At 39.7% G+C, this 17755-nt stretch overlaps 1 protein-coding gene across 1 annotated transcript in view; it reads left to right on the forward strand.

Moving 5' to 3' along the window:
• Window positions 1-7197: 7197 nt before the first annotated feature.
• efl1 (elongation factor like GTPase 1) overlaps window positions 7198-17755 on the forward strand; it is a 175071-nt gene continuing 164513 nt past the window's right edge. The window contains exons 1-7 of the mRNA XM_079662374.1: window positions 7198-7468; window positions 7606-7705; window positions 12229-12296; window positions 12377-12461; window positions 13228-13361; window positions 14185-14322; window positions 16858-17087. Of these exons, the coding sequence (XP_079518500.1) occupies window positions 7379-7468; window positions 7606-7705; window positions 12229-12296; window positions 12377-12461; window positions 13228-13361; window positions 14185-14322; window positions 16858-17087 (845 nt within the window). The 5' untranslated portion in view covers window positions 7198-7378. The remainder of the gene's footprint in view (window positions 7469-7605; window positions 7706-12228; window positions 12297-12376; window positions 12462-13227; window positions 13362-14184; window positions 14323-16857; window positions 17088-17755) is intronic.

Consider the following 17755-nt stretch of genomic DNA (forward strand, 5'->3'; position numbering starts at 1 on the left):
AAAGCTTTTAGTTGTGCAGCTCCACTCAATTGGAACAGTCTGCAAACATCTTTAAAACTGAGCACTTTGGTTCCCCTTCATCATTTTAAAACTCGGCTGGGTGACATGCTGTTTGATACTAATAGTACCTGTCACTGTAAATAGAGTTTGTAAACTGTACCCTGTACATTATGTTGTATGTCATCCTTATTGTTGTTCTGTTGTTTTTATGTTACATGTGTAACTAATGTCCTGCAGGTCACCCTTGAAAAAGAGATCTTTTTATCTCAAGGGGCTTTCACCTGGTTAAATAAAGGCTACAAACAAACAAACTGATATCCTTGACACGCTTGCAAACGTTATGTCCAAAATAAGTTCCTATCCAGAGAGACGGCACTATGAGACTGTAGTAAAAGCACTTGTGGAGAAACATCCCGGCCTGAAGGACTCAGGGTCCGAAAAAGGATGGCACTCCTGGTTTTACAGCCTAAAGTTCAAACTGGGGAACTATCGGCAGAAGTTGAGTGCCGCAGGATGCCATGAAGTGGTAGTAAACAAACGAAAAGAAGTGAAAGCGAAGGGGAGTCGTAATAAAAAGTCGATGAAGGGTGAGATCAACTATTGTCCAGATCTCCCTGAAGGACAGAGTACTGATGACATGGAGGAGAAGCGTCAACAAATGGAGCACCAATTAATTGAAGCATTGATGAGTGATACATTTTCTCAGCGTCGGAGAGAGATCGTTGGAGATCAGCCACTGATCACAGAACTAAAGTCGAGATGGCCAGGTCTGTTCAGTGAGAGACAGGTAATCAGTCATACAATTGTACATTCAAAGTCCACAAAGGGATATAAAGCATCTTATTTCATATATTTTATCGGTCTTATTCAATCATGTGAAATGTGAAAACTTTAAATCATGCATGTAGAGAGACAAAATGATCACGTTTATCAATATTATTGCAGATTTGAGTCAATTGTTAAAAAGCTATTCAAAAACACATCCTTTTGCATGTTACAGACAGACATACCATTTTGAATCAAGTTCTACGTTGCACTTCTTAACATTTAAAACACGACTATTCTTAAGATTTGGTTCTCTTGTCACAGGCATATGCCATGTTTTTATTGCAAGAAAATGCACCTTGCACATGCATGCATCCATCTTGGAGACTGTTGGTAGAATATTTTCTATATGTGTCTCCTCAGATTCAGTCAGAGTTCCAAAGAATTGTCACTACCGACCTGCTTTCATCTTTTCTGGATGGACTTGATGGCCTGGCCCCAAGATTGCTGGAGGTGTACAGCAGTGGCGAACCGTCAGGGCCTTCAAGGTATTCAGAGAATACCCTGGAACACTCAGATAAAAACAAAAAATTGATTTAATTATATAAATAAAATGTAATAAAATGTATATAAAATGAATAAATGAGAATCGTATCTGTGTTGTTGATCTGTAATATTACAGTGTTACGTTGATTTGTTTGTCCTTCTCGGACCATGCACTACGCATTTCAGTGGTTTTGTGATAGAAAATAAAGCAAACAATCAGATCTTGTTCTGGGCATCTGGGTAGAATATCCTTCAACAAAGGTATTGTACATCCTTGATAGAATGCCCTGGCCGTTGCACTGAATGAGAGAACGTTTGGACTGACAGTTTGATCAACCAATCATATATTGATTTGTAGCCAATGGGCGTATTCTTTCAGAGTTTCCCTCGGTTCCAGGGTACTCTAGAAGGCCCGCTAGTTAACTGGCTCGAGTCAGAGGATCTTGATCAGGGGTCAGCAACAGGCGGACCGCGGTACGGATCCGGACCCAGACGCCGACCTATATGGACCCAGACCTATAATCAATACATTAATAGGGGATTTCAATTTTGACGGGGCGATTATATTTTAACCGTCGCCGACAGGGGGCGAAAGAGACGAGTGAGCGATACAGGGAGAGAAACACAGAAGAAGAGATGAGAGAGCGACAGAGAGAAGCGGAGAGGAGAGTGAGTGAAGAGAATAATTAGCGATACAGGGAGAGAAGCGGAGAGGAGAGTGATCAGGCGTGTTAGCGGCAGACAGGGAGAGACAAATAATTACACATGGCGCTCTCCGAGAAGAGGAACGTGGACAGTGAGGACAGAGCTTTTAACCCTGAGTGGACTCATTCATGTTCATCCTGCCCACTGGGAGCACAGAACCAGTGTGTCTCATTTGTTCATAGACCGTGGCGCTCATTAAAAGTGCCAAAACGCCACTATGAGACAAAACACAAAGTATTTGACCAAAAATTCCCTCTCAAGTCAGAACTGAGGTCACAAAAAAGAAGCAGCCTCAGAGCCCAATATGATCAGTCCACCAGGATCAAAATTAAAACTAAATATGGTTCCAGGGCAGGCTAACCGAGGCTAACCAATGAGCACCTGCATGTGTGTATGAGAATGGCCTTGACACCATTTCAGCCCAGATTTACAAACTCCTGGCAGGACAAGCTCAAGCTTAATTCTCGCACCGGCGGGGGGTATGTGTGTCTACAGAAGGTCCAGTTGTGATTGACACGGTTCGCCACTGGTGTACAGAGATGCAACCAGGACTGGAAAGAAGCATGCACTAAAAAGCATTTTGGACTGCCTTGGGAAAGATGTAAGTGGAGATGCTGATGACCATAATTTAGCCACCATTTGTTTGCTACAAATGTGTATACACCTGCATTTGTTGTCCTGCAGGACACAAAGAGGAGGAGGACTGCTGCTCTCTTGGGACTATCACATTACATACAGTATCTGGCGAAAATCAGACAAATGTCATCAGGATGTGTGATGTAAGATCATAACTTTCTTTAATTAATTTATGCGATTGTACATTTTAACATAAATCAATCCAAATCACCCTGTGCCCAAAGTTTCCTTCAAAATTAATGTTTACAATTACCTTAATTTAACTAAAATAATTGCAACAGCAAGAAAATAAATGTTTAACTATTAAATAATATAAATAAATATATGGCTCCAAAACTGTGAAAATTGAGGCAATGAGGCAATTGAAATTACGTTCCATCACATTTCACTTTTACACTGTGAACTGTAGATTTTAGCTTCTATTTAAAAAAAATAAGCCTCTTAATTAGCTTTGTAGAGAAAAAGTACTTGTAGAACACTGAGCTCACTTTTATTTCTCTTTTTTTAAGGCTCGTGGAGACACTCTAGACTCGAGGAAGCCATGAAGGGGATGCAAGTTGGCCTACTGATAGGCTACGAAGGTGAACGGGATGCCTTTCCTCAGCAGATCTTCAATGTGGCAGTTGTGGTCGAGGAGACATTTGTGGTCCACAACGTGAAAGATGTGGTTTGCGGCTTTGCAATTTTTCTTGGAATAATCTATTGCTTAGCCCTTCAGTATCCTCTGGAAATGAAATATTCATTCGAGTTTCTCCAGAGGGTGGTTATGAAGATACAGCCAGACCAAGCCTCTGCCAAAGCAAATGGACTAAAAAATAAACTAGGTAGGAGGTAGATCATCAAAGTTGTAACTGACTTTCTAATGCTGAGTGTAGAAAGTGAGTTCAATTTGGTGTTGTGCATTTGTATGTGTATCCAATGCTCATTTTCAGGTTCTAATAAGTATTGTGTGCCTCTACCTACATTCTTCAAGAGCACCTGGTACTTGTGTGGGTACAGTGTTTCTATATTTGTCAATATTCATTATTCAGGCACCATGTTGTTACAATGGGAATGATTATCATGACACATACCATGGTAATATCTGAAATACCATGGGAATACTCTATGGAGCAACAGGTCATTATTTGAGATAGTATAGTAATATCTGAGGTACAACGGCATTTACCGGGGTTATATCTGTGGTACTATGGTATACCATAGTAGTACCATGGTATAGCATGGTACGTACCATTGTAACAGCTGTGGTACAAAGGAATATACCAGGGTTATATCTGTGGTACCATGGTATGTATGTATCGTGGTAAGATCTCAGGCACCATGGTATACCATCGTACTATGGAACCATAGTAGTACTATGGTATTGATGGATTGATACATTTATTTTGAACAAGTACAAAACAAAACAACTGTTGCAGTCATGTAAGAGAAATTAAAGCAAACAATGACATTTACAACAACAACAACAACAACAACAACAACAACAACAACAACAGCATTAGCAACATAAACAGTGCCACATCTAGTGTTCGAAAAGGAGTGAGAAGAAGTATAATTTATTTAATCTCACCCCCTTGTCCCTAAATGATTTATTTATAATCTATAATCTGCAATAAATATCATTATTATTGTTATTATCATTATTATTAATCGGCTTTACCTGTTGATTGACATATATATATATATATATATATATATATATATATATACATACACTGATATACATATATGCACACATACATATACACACATATACACAACACATAGTCAAACACCTTCCCCATCCCTGTACCTCAAGAAAATAATTTCTGTGTATTTCCTCTTGAACTGGTTAATGTCTGGACATCACTTTAGCTCCACATTCACACTGTTCCATAGTCTCACTCCACAGGTTAGGGTTAATGTCTGGACATCGCTTTAGCTCCACATTCACACTGTTCCATATTCTCACTCCACAGGCTGAGATACACAAAGTTCTTCTGGTTGTACGGACCCTATGAATTTTGAATTGAAATGGTCTCCTTGAACTATATCCCCCCACTCGTTGAGTGAATACTTTTTGGATGTTTCCTGGTAAAACTTTATGATTCCTGGTAAAACTTTATGATTCTACCAGTTCTGTGAATTTTAACAATTTTGAGTGAAGGAATAATTTGTTAGTGTGATCAAGATAGTTGGCATTGTGAATTATTCGTATGGCTTTTTTTTTTGTAGAATAAATACTGCATGTATAGAACTTTTGCAGTTATTGCCCCAGATTTCAGCACAGTAATTCAGATATGGTAAGACTAGTGAACAGTATAGAATATGAAGTGATTTCTGATCTACAACTTGTTTTACTTTAGTATGGAAATGCTTCTTGACAGCTTTGATTGTACATGTTTTATGTGTAATTTCCAACCTATTGTATCCTTCCAACTTATCTATTATTACCCCAAGACATTTAATTTCATGGACTCTTTCAATTTCAAACCCATCTATTTGTATTTGCTTTTGTGTTTTTGTTATGTTTACCGAACAGCATTCATTTTGTTTTACTCAAGTTTAATGATTATTAAACTAAATTTCTGTGAAACCATGTTTTTAATTTGTGCATTTCATTTTCTATGTTCTCCACTAGCTGTTCTAAATCCTCCCCAGAACATAATTTATTTGTATCATCAGCAAACAAAACTAGCCTCAGTACATTGGATACTCTACAGATGTCATTGATGTACAGTATAAACAATTTAGGACCCAACACTGACCCCTGGGGGACACCACAAGCAATGTCCAAACATGAAGAACAGTCATTTCCCAACTTCACATACTGCTGTCTATTGCTTAAATAGCTTTTAATCCAGTCTAAAACTATACCCCTGATACCATACATTTCTAATTTATATACTAGGATGTTGATTGTGTCAAAATCTTTTTTAATATCTATAAAAATCCCTACTGCATATTTGTTGTGTTCAAGGGCATCTGTGATATCCTCAATTGATTCCATAATTGCCAGTGATGTTGATCTGTTTGATCTGAATCCGTATTGACTGTCCTTGATTAATTTGTGCTTTTCTATGAATGCGTCCAGTCTGTTGCTAAATACTTTTTCTAGTGTTTTTGAGAATTGGGGAAGTAAAGAGATAGGTCTGTAGTTCGTGAAGTGATGCTTGTTCCCAGTTGTGTATACAGGTTATGACTTTTTTATTTTCATTTTGTTTGGACAAGTACCGGTTTGGAAGGACAGGTTACAGATGTACGTTAATGGTTTAGAAATCCCCCCAATGACCATTTTTACTAATGTCATATCAATGTCATTATAATCAGTAGACTTTTTATTTTTACATTTTTGAACAATATTTAATATCTCTCTTTCATCAACTGGTTTAATGAACATTGAGCAGGGATTTCTCTCCAAAACATCGTCTTGATGTTCCCCGGTTGTCCCTGGATCAGGGATTTTTCCCGCCAAACCGGGTCCAATATTCACAAAGAATTGATTGAATTTGTTGGCTACATTATTCATATTATACTTTTCATTACAGTTATCAATAAAATACTCAGGATATCCTTTTTGTTTAGACTTATTTCTTACAATACTGTTAAGTATATATATATATATATATATATATATATACCATGACATTTCTTATGTGAAATTCAAAAGCTGTACATAGTGAAAAGATGGGCTCCACCCTTACCAACAATACCGTGAAGTGTTGAACAAGTTGATATACATACAATTCAGTGATTCGTATTTTATTCTGAAATGGTTATTAGTGTGAGATGTGTAATTTGCTGTAGTTCTTATACATTTTGATGCCAATGTTTTGTACTTTTGCTAAAGGACTTTGAGTTTGTTCTGCACTGAGGTGTTTCTCCGTTTGTTTTAGCAAGGGATTTGAGTAATTTTTTAACCACGGTTTATTCTTTATTTTGTAATTGACTACTGTGATTCCCTGAAGATTGTTATTTTATATAATTAACTTATAATGTTTTTTGTATTTGTATATATCAATGTCATTATTTCCCTGCATTCGTTTTTGTTATTTGTTAATGTTTATTTTGTGTTTTATGGATGCAAACTATAATTTTTTACAATAGTTTTTATTGTCCAGATTTGTCTGAATAAAGTTTATTTTTTAAATGTAACCAAGCAACCAAAGAGCGTCACAAGCGTCACATCATTGAACACATGCTGCATTCTAAGCCATGTAAAATAAAAAAGCAAAAAGAGCCATGATCATTGAATTAATAAATAGATTTTTTTGTTGCTGTTTTTTAATATTATTTACGGATTCGGTAATTAGATGGAATAAACGTTGTGTAAATTGTGTTATAATGAATGTGTCATATATAATTGTAACTGGTATACCAAAAGGATAAAGTTCATTTTTACCATGTTCACTGAACGCAGCAAGTCCCGTTAGCAAGTGGGCGGTGCTTGTGTGCACTATCAATTTCCGGGAAAGCAACGTGAGTTGAGGATGTCCACATGTCTTTAAATAAGGGCTCATTTTCACAATACTGCTGTGTTTTTACTTGACAGAGAAAGGTACCCCGTAATACTCGTGCTGTGTGGAGACTGTACAGGCTAGTTTGAATCTTACTGTATACGTCTTTCTGTGAGAAACACAGAGTTAGCAGATATCACCTGTCACAATTCACAGAGAAACCCGTCTCAGTCCGGTCTAGTTACACCCTGTGTCCATTGTTGTCAAGTTAACTAAGACCCTGTTTTGAAATGTCATTATTCAACTGCTCTGTGCTGCCGACTCAAGCTAACGCTAGCCACGTTAAGCAGATAACGCTCTGCAACATAACTTCATGTACTGTAAGAGTTACTGTATATATGATAGCTTACTAAAACAATATCACAACCTCATGACGTTGATATTTTGTCATTAGTCTCAAACAAATACGCAGTTTAAAGCAGCAGCCAGTGTAGTGTTTCCATTGTTTTGTGTTTAGCTGTTCGCCATGACTCCCACCAGCCTGGACAGGATCGTCGCTCTGCAGAGGAACCCTGCGAACATCCGGAACTTGTGCATCCTGGCCCATGTGGACCATGGTGAGTGAGCCTGTTCACCAGCAGCTGCACTGACAGAGACACTTTGGTTTCCGCTCATACTACATAGTACATTTGGCAAGGACACATATTGTGTTTTTCATAACTGTGATGAGTATTGCAAAACTACATGGTAGAACTCTCTGTGTACCGTTTCAAAGTAGTGTAATCTAACTTTAAGAACTTGAGTATCTTCCCATTCTGCTACTTTATACTTTTACTCCACTACCGTTTGTAGGGAAATGTTGTACCTTTTACTCCACTACATTTATTTTAAATATTTAGTTACTAGTTACTTTGCAAATTTGGGTTATTAATACAAAATATGAATCAACTATTATAATTATATAGGTTAGTTAAGCTAACCAGTAGTGTATTAAGTCATTAAAATAAACCCCAATATAACCATAATAAAAATAACATAATATTGGGAGGAATGAAACCCTCTTTAATGGTCACATATGCAGAGCAAGCAGCACACACAGCAAGTGCAACATTGAAGTGATGAACACATTAATGCAACAGTAGTTTCATAAAATAATTTGATATAGTGTCGTAATATGGAAACATTTATCTCAGCATCATAATCTCCAAATAAGCTGTTCAAAATCAGATTTAGTACCTTTTTAAAAGTTATATTTATCAAATTGAGTCTGTTGCGTCCATTTAACTTTAATGATGCTACCAATATTAATGTTGTTAATTACTCTCAATTATATTTTTAACTCATATTTATTTTGTAAATCATCAAAAGTATAAAAAATATATAGACATCACCATTTCTCTTAGCTTAAAGTAATGTCTAAAACGTACCTATATTCAACTTAAAATGATAAAAGACGGACTAAAGCAGTGAGCCTTAAAGAGCATCTTGCAGGTTTTTATTTTTTCTACATTTATGCTTAAACTTGCTTGAAAATTACAATTAAAAAAGTGAATGCAGGATTTGATATGTTTTACGAGACATAAGGGCAGGAATACAGAGGGAAAGGAGCAATTTTGAGCTCTGCTCTTAAAAACAGCTTTTTTTTAAGGTCATACGTCAAACGCGTCATATTACATCACACAGGGGACACATCTCCGCTCTCTGACCGCGGGTATAGTAGAGTTGCGTTGAGTAGAGCGGTTGTGTTTTAGTGAGCTGGTATTTTTCGGTAGTTTTACATTGTATTTCACCATTTGTAATCATGGTGCAGTATTGTGTTTGTGCAGGTTGCACAAATACCAGCCTGTCAGGACATCGAGTCCACAGTAAAAAGGACCGGAGCTAGCGTTCGTTCCTGGGTGCGTTGTGCATCCACCTCCCTGCAGCACATACTCTCCACAGCTTTATCAGTAAACCGTATTACTTCTCACTCCCCCTCATAATTTTAAGGTTGTGGTCCGTGATATGCATTCGAATATTCATGTTCAACTTCTTCTGTGTCGAAACTAGCATTGGGATCCATGTTTATTAATACGTTACACCTGCCGCCCTTGTGTCCCCCGTGTTACGTCACACGCGGGAGGTCACGTGCCGAGGCTTTTTTATGCGGAAGTGAACATTTCTTACAAAAACGAAGCCAGATGTCACTGTAGTGTATATTTCTGTATATTTTTTTGAAACAACTAGTGTATTCATCATTTTCCTACACATTTATTCACAGGTGTCTTTAACCTGGAAGTTGCTCTTTAACATGTGATGATAAGGTAATTATTACTGTAAGAAAAGTAAGACAAGTATGTAAGTACGTCTGCTGTAATAATAATAATAATGGGTTTCATTTATAACGCATTTCATATTTGAATTCAAATCCGAAGTGCTACAAGCAGTGAGCATGGAACAATATAAAACAGTACACAACACGGTAGAATTTAATAAAAAGCAGTAAAAACAAACAATACAAAATAAATAAAAGGGTAGTAATAAATAAATAAAAGGTCTAGGCCAGGGGTCTTCAATGTTTTTCAGGCCAGGGACCCCCAAACTGATGGAGAGCTGGAGCAGGGACCCCCCTACAACTTTGGCTGATTTTCTGATCAATATCTGTTGACCTTGGAGGGATTTGAGGCTAGCTTGGTAGTATTCAACAGGTTTGTCTTTTAAGTGGCTGTGTGTTGTCTCCAAATGACGCTGCAGCTTTCATGGCTTCATTGATTCATTTGAAAGAACAGTAGAGCAAACACACATTGGAAATTCAATGCCATCTGTCTTCTTAAAGGTAAAACCAAACTTAAGATAATTATCTGCATATTTTCGGGTCTTCTCTCGTTTGCCATTACCCTTATTTTCTGCTACATCAGCAGCAGGTTCCGCCTCGCCACTTGCATGTTCACTGGTGGTATCTGAGGTGGATGGTATCTCTCTTGTGCTTGTGGATTTTTTTGGTCGAGTTACAAAACGATCAATTTTTATATATATATATATAAAGGTATGGTCTTCTCAATAATATCGCAGCGTGCGTCCTTGTGTCTGGGTCCTTAGTAAACTGGGGACTGAATAGGCTCTCGGCCAATCGCGGGGAACCTGACAGAGCCAAGCGTGTGTCATGCGGCCTCGTGATTGGCACAGCAGCGATAGGGGCGGGTCCTCCCCTTTGTGTACAGGAGGCCTGGTGGGACAGGTCCGGGGTAGTCTCCTGCTGTGAGTGAACCGGCGCCTAGCTTGAGATAGCTACTGTGTGTAGCTGAATGCGTGCATTGCTGACTGAAAGATAACGTCTTCTGCCTCCATTTCTCGGTTCGCTACAATATGTTGGATTCATGTTAATGTGCATTTAAAGAGCCTTTGACAGCATCCCAACAATTGTTGTGCAATGAAATATTGGGCTGCTAGTCATCTCGAACCGTCAGTTTAAAAAAGAAGGTGCGATACCGTTCCGATAAATATCAATAATTTCGAACATCGCGGGGAAATTCTTTCGACTCATTTTGAAGTTTTGGGGGAAGCCGGAAGTGACGTCAATGCGGGAACGCTTCACTGTGCGGCGAGAGAGCCAACCACGGACAAAGCGTGTTGTCATGCGTAGAAATTGTGAATTACTGAGTTTAGGCACGTTAATAACGTTTTAATGAAGTCGACTACAGTAAATTCATATTTGTCAGTGCTGTCATGTCAATTCGGGGAACATACACATAAATGATCGTGGTGAAGATGATGATTAAATTAGGATAAAAAATCGGTAGTGAGAGCTGCTGAATTTCCTCCCGTAGGATGTGATATAAAAACAAATCGATTATTTTTGTAGTTGTAAACTCAAGTGGATGAAACTACATTTATTAGTGCTTTCATGTCAATTTGGCGAACATATGATACATTAAATGATCGTGAAGATGATGATTTAAAAATCGTTTGTTTGAACCGGTCTGCATTTGCTGATGAAAAAACAAACCGATGCTTTTTGTAGTTGTAGTACAACAACATGGATTAAACGTGTTTTTTTTTTACCACAATGTTGGGGAAATTAATGGATAAAATGCACGGATTATGATTATTATTATTATTTCCACTCCGATCAGGACACTAGGTCCACCGTTTCCCCGCAGCGAGGCTCCCCCCATTGACAGTTTACGTGGGCTGGGCTGGGTGCAGTGGCGGACTGGCCCATTTCGGAGTCCCGATGGGCCGTTACCGAAATGGGCCGGTCGGATAAGTCACGAGCGCATCCCCCACTCCCCCCCGTTGACAATTTACTAGCGGTACCGAAGTGGGCCGATCGAGAGTCCCGGGATGATTTTTAGTCCCAGTCCACCACTGGCTACATGACCGTATGATCGCCCATATTGACGCACCTAATTCCTAAACTTCTAACAGATACAACATAAACCGATCCTTCAGCCTCATATGAGCTCTCAGACACGTTCAAAATTAAACTTTCATCGCTATCTGAGCTTGCTGCTGTGTGCGCCATCGTGCGTTTACATGCAGATGCTGGGATCCTGAACGGTGCAGCTGGAGCGCTTGGCCCGCAATGACGTCACACATCATTTGGCTGGACTTGAAGAATCCCAGAGAAGATCCAGAAAATGGTCAACATTGAAGGGCAGATTAATGGTTATCAAAGTACAAATATCCAAAATCAGTTCAGTAACAGCTTTCAAGGGGACAATATTTACTCAAATTGATGGGTTTGGATGATGGGGGAAACCCGTGTCACAGGCTCTTTAAAGACATTTCAATTTGTGGGAAAATAAAATTTTGATTTTTTTTTTTTTTAAATATTGTCTAATCAACCAAAGATTTTGCAACCCCCCTGCAGTACCTCCGCGTACCCCCTGGGGGTGCTCTTATGTGGTCAGGGAGAGCGTTCCACAGACTGGGAGCAGCCGAGCAGTAGGCCCGGTCTCTCATAGTACGGAGCTTAGTCCTGGGGGGTTTGAGGAGGTTGGCTTTGCTGGAGCGGGAGGTCCGCAAGGAAGTACGAGGGGTGAGGAGTTCCTTGAGGTAGGGAGGGGCAGTTCCATGGATGCACTGGTGGGTGAGGAGGGAGACCTTGAATTTGATCCTAAGGTAGTGAAATAATTTGGAACCATCTGGATCTCTGCAGGTAAAACCACTCTGGCTGACTGCTTGGTGGCGAGTAACGGAATCATATCCAGTCGACTGGCTGGGAAGGTAAGAGCTGCGCTGACCTTTCTCACAGTCAAGTTGTCTTGTCATGATTTGAGCTTATGGTTGGTGTGTTGTTCTGTCAGCTGAGGTATCTGGACAGCAGAGAGGATGAACAGATCAGAGGAATCACCATGAAGTCCAGTGCCATCTCTCTGCACCACAGGAACGGTACGCAGGGTTGGGAGGGTTACTTTAAAAAGGTATTCTGTTAGTATCTAGTTACCTGTAACAAATGTAATCGGTAACCTCGTCTAAGAGCACAATATCATTTTTTTTTACCTCAAAATCATATGCAATGCGAATAAATACAAGAGAGAAAAAAAACCAAGATATTTAGGATCGAAAATGATTTTATTCATAGGAAAACCTGCCTTTCATGAAGCATATTCTTGTTTTTATTTGATAAAAATAGTGTGCCTAATAGTTATCCGGCCCAATTTGAACTTCAGTTGAATTTTATTCGACATGTTCATTTGTCTATCTTTTTCCACAGGAATATGGAAAATATACCATAAACAAAACAGGAATGTGCTTTCAATATCCAAGTATTCATTACATCTAACTGATGGCAAATTGAGTGTAAACCCTATATTTGATAGTGTGCATACTGTATATATCAGCATTCAATAAGATCCAGGGTGGTTGACTGGCTTTTATTATGCTCAATTTAATGTAAAAATAATGAATGTTTCAAACATATAGTGTCTGCAGCAACAAGACTCATATCACCATCATACTAGTGTTTCTCAATAATTAGCATTAGTCCCTACTAATTATTGTTGGAAGAATTGCAAAGAAAACGTTTATTATAAAAAAAAATAGAGTTGCCTTTTGACTCCAGTGTTATTGGAGTTATAGAGTTTGATATTACTGTGAATGAGAAGCTGATAGGAGAAGGCTGTCATCAGTGTTTCTGTGACGTTTGCCTCCTCAGGAGATCAGGACTACTTGCTGAACCTGATCGACTCTCCTGGTCACGTGGACTTCTCCTCAGAAGTGTCCACTGCTGTCCGGCTGTGTGACGGGGCCATCGTGGTGGTGGATGCTGTGGAGGGAGTGTGTCCACAGGTACAAGTCACTATCTATCCAAATATTGATTTGAGCATCTTTACATGAACTTTGGATGAGCAGTAGAGGCCCTCCACTGTCATGGGACCAGATGCATTGGACTTCAATAATGTTTTGAGCAAGTCAGTTGTGAACAACATTATCTAACCACAAAGGTTGACATTTACAAAAGATCCATGAAAAATGTTCAGCATGTAACTAAGGTGTTTTGAGGAAAACTTCTGCAGCTTTGTTTTCAAGATTTAGATAGCTTTAAATGTTCCATAAAACTTCTCTACCCCGGGTTACCGCTTGAATTAGAATTTGCTGAAAGGTTATTATGGACAGACTTGAGGAGTAACGCATTAAATAAATAATTATAAGAAGGAATCAGATTACTGTTACGTTTCTAAAATGGATCAGATTTTATTTATTCTTTTTAAACTGTACTGTACAGGCTAATATTGTAGTTTGGAATCTACTTTAAGTAGGGCTGGGCAGAAGTCCAGAGACAGAAGAAGGTCCTCCAAAAGCTGCTGAAATGGCAAAACATTTGGATTTAGCTTTATCCCATTTACTTTACCTGCATCTTGATCATTTCAGTTCAAATTTGCCCAAACAGCATCTTTACTGTCTGTGTAATAGAGTTCCAAAAATTGACTTAAAACTGATTAATGTCTTTGATTTTTTCTAAAATAACATTTCAGCTACAGGTAATACTTTATTTCACATGTCTTTATTATTGTGCTTTCTTTTAAATAGTTAAAGGAGATGTGATACTAATGTATATACTGTAGGCCACTGCACAGTTAGATGTAATGTCTCTTGTGTGTATTGTGTTCAGACCCAGGTGGTGCTGCGTCAGGCCTGGTTGGAGAACATCAGGCCCGTTCTGGTCATCAATAAGATCGACCGCCTCATCCTGGAGCTGAAGCTCTCCTCTCAGGAAGCTTTCATCCACCTGCAGAAGATCCTGGAACAGGTGTGCAGCTCTCCCAATTCTCACTATCTTTCTCAGTGTATATACAGTGGAAGAAATAAGTATTTCATCCCCTGCAGATTTTGTAAGTTTGCCCACTTACAAATAAAGGAACAGTCTATCATTTTAATGGTAGGTTTATATAAACAGTGAGAGTGAGAATATCAAAAAGAAAATCCAGAAATTGACATTATATAAAATATAAAAATGTATTTGCATTTAACTGTGGGAAATAAGTACCGTAATTTTCGGACTATAAGCCGCGCCTTTTTTACCATTTTTCGACCCTGCGGCTTATATAATGGTGCGGCTAATCTATGGATTTTTACAGCTAACGGCCACTCCTAAATCTATGGATTTTACAGGTTACAGTCCACCACCTTTAACTCTATGGGCTCTATGGCCGGTCCGCGCCCCCCACCTTTAAGCGGCGGGCTCCAGCAGGAAAAGCTGGAGGCCCGGAAAAGAGTGAGACAGGTAGTGCGCAAAAGTAAAAGTGGAACCGAGAGTGGTACGAGAGACAGAACGAGAGCAAGACAGACAGACATTACGAGAGCCAGACAGTTTGTGCAAAGGTGTTAAAGGTGTTTGCTGGGAGCGCACCGTTTAAGTTTGAAAGTTGAAAAGTTTGTGTGTCTGAAACGCTATGTGATACAGTAGAGTTTACACAGCACAGTACATGTTCTGTAGCTACTATTGCACTAAATGGTAACACTTGAATACGTTATGCAAATATGCAACTTGTTTGTTGAAATGTTAATAAATGGGAGCTTCCTCAAACAGCCATCTCTTTCCCGACAATCCCCTCTGTGCACGAACCCTTACATATGGTAATTAAACATTAAAACACCTGCGGCTTATAGTCCAGTGCGGCTTATATATGTACACATCATTCAATTTAGCTGCTGCGGCTTATATTCAGGTGCGCCTTATAGTCCGAAAATTATGGTATTTTATGCCCTTGCAACAAACAAGGATTCTGGCTCTCACAGACCGGTTACATAAGTCACCTTCGTTAAGTACTCCTAATATCAACTTGTTACCTGTATAGAAGACACCTGTGCACAGAATCAATCAATCAGATTCCAACCTCTCCACCATGGACAAGACCAAAGAGCTGTCTAAGGACCTCAGGGACAAGACTGTAGACCTGTACAAGGCTGGGACTGGCTACAAGACCACCAGAGAGCAGCTTGGTGAGAAGGAGACAACTGTTGGTGCCATTATTCAGAAGAATAATGTGTGTGTTTATAAATGGAAGTAACACAAAATGAGCATCAGGCGACCTCGGTCTGAGGCTCCACACAATATCTGGCCCCGTGGGGTATTGATGATCAGGAGAAAGGTGAGGGATCAGCCAGAACTACACGGGAGGAACTTGTTAATGATCCCAAGGCACACACTACACACTACACCATAATGGATCAAATCCTGCAGCGCCTGAAGGCCCCCTGCTCATGAAGAACATTAGAGGCCGTCTGAAGTTTGACAATGAACATCTGGATGATTCGGAGAAGGCTTGGGAGAAGATGATGAGGTCAGATTAGACCAACATCGAGATCTTTGGTATCAACTCGACACGCCGTGTTGGAAGAAGAGAGATGCTGACTATAACCCCAAAACACCATCCCCACCATCAGCATGGAGGTGAAAACATTTTTATTTTGGGGTGTTTCTCTGCTAAGGGGACAGGACCACTTCCCTGCATCGAGGAGAGGATGGACGGGGCCATGTACCCTAAAATCTTGGCCGATAGCCACCTTCCCTCAGCCAGGATACTGGTCATGGATGGGTCTTCCAGCAGGACAATGACCCTGAACATGCGGCCAAGGCAACACAGGAGTGTCTAAAGAAGAAGCACATTTAGGTGAGGGAGGGGCCTAGCCAGTCTCCAGACCTTAATCCCATAGAAAATCTGTGGAGGGAGCTGAAGCTTCCAGAGGCCAAGCATCAGCCTCAAAACCTGAAGGATTTGGAGAGGGTCTTCAATGAGGAGTGGACCACAATCCTTCCTGAGATGTTCACAGACCTGGTGACCTACTACAAGAAGCGTCTGATCTCTGTGTGTTCAACAAGGGTTTCTCCACCAAGTACTAACGCATGGGTTGCAAGGGGATCAAATACTTATTTCACACAGTTAAATGCAAATCTATTTTTATCTTTTATATAATTTCAATTTCTGGATTTTCTTTTTAATATTCTTACTCTCACTGTTTATATAAACCTACCATTACAATTATAGATTGTTAATTTATTTGTAAGTGGGCAAATTTACAAAATCTACAGGGGATCAAATACTTATTTCCTTCACTGTAGATTATTAGACAGTTGCTCCTATGTAACACTTAGTTGCATTTTGCGCTTTAAATAAACTCTGATTAACTGTATTCTTTGTCTTCAGCTATCTTGGATTAAAGTGTTTGTGTATTTGTATTAACTCATGGGTTACATGAAGTAAAGTGAGTCTTTGGAGTGGAGACTCAATTAGATATTACAATACATATATACCATACATGCACTTTAACTTCTTCCTTGCAGGTAAACGCAGTGACAGGGTCTTTGTTCACATCCAAAGTGCTGGAGGAGCGAGCGGAGAAAGAGAAGGAGAAAGAGGATGAGAAGAATGAGAAGGAGGTGGAGACGCTGACTGGAGATCAGGTGTATGACTGGAGCGCCGGGCTGGAGGAGGCGGATGACTCCCAGCTCTACTTTTCTCCTGACCAAGGAAACGTGGTGTTTGCCAGCGCCATCGACGGGTGGGGCTTCAGGTGAGGCTGTCCATTACACAGGGTGGGGCTTCAGGTGAGGCTGTCCATGACTCAGGGTGGGGCTTCAGGTGAGGCGGTCCATGACTCAGGGTGGGGCTACAGGTGAGGCTGTCCATGACTCAGGGTGGGGCTACAGGTGAGGCTGTCCATGACTCAGGGTGGGGCTTCAGGTGAGGCTGTCCATGACTCAGGGTGGGGCTTCAGGTGAGGCTGTCCATGACTCAGGGTGGGGCCTCAGGTGAGGCGGTCCATGACTCAGGGTGGAGGGCGTGTGGATGCATAGGGACTCAGATACTGTATCCTAAAAAGTTTCACCGCCGGTTTCTTTAATTGAATCCGCTTTATCTGTGAGCAGGATCTTTCTTTGTAAGTAAAACAAAACCTTAGCTTGCCATGTTAATTTGACCCAGAAGTGCATTTATTTAAATATAAAAGTCCAGCTATTAAACAGTATATACTTTGATTTTGGTTTATTGTCTTGACAATATCATTACTATTATATATGTGTAAATATATACATATATTTGCTTTGATGCACACTTTACATACGTTATCTGCTAAAGCGGCTATAAGTTGGCAAGAAAATATTTTCTTTTCAATTTTAAACACTTAACCAGCTCAATGTGCAGGTTTTTATTGATGAAGTTGGATTTTTTTTTTTTTTTTGC

The sequence above is a fragment of the Notothenia rossii genome (genome assembly GCF_949606895.1).
Source record: "Notothenia rossii genome assembly, chromosome: 2".
In the NCBI taxonomy this organism is placed as follows: Eukaryota; Metazoa; Chordata; class Actinopteri; order Perciformes; family Nototheniidae; genus Notothenia; species Notothenia rossii.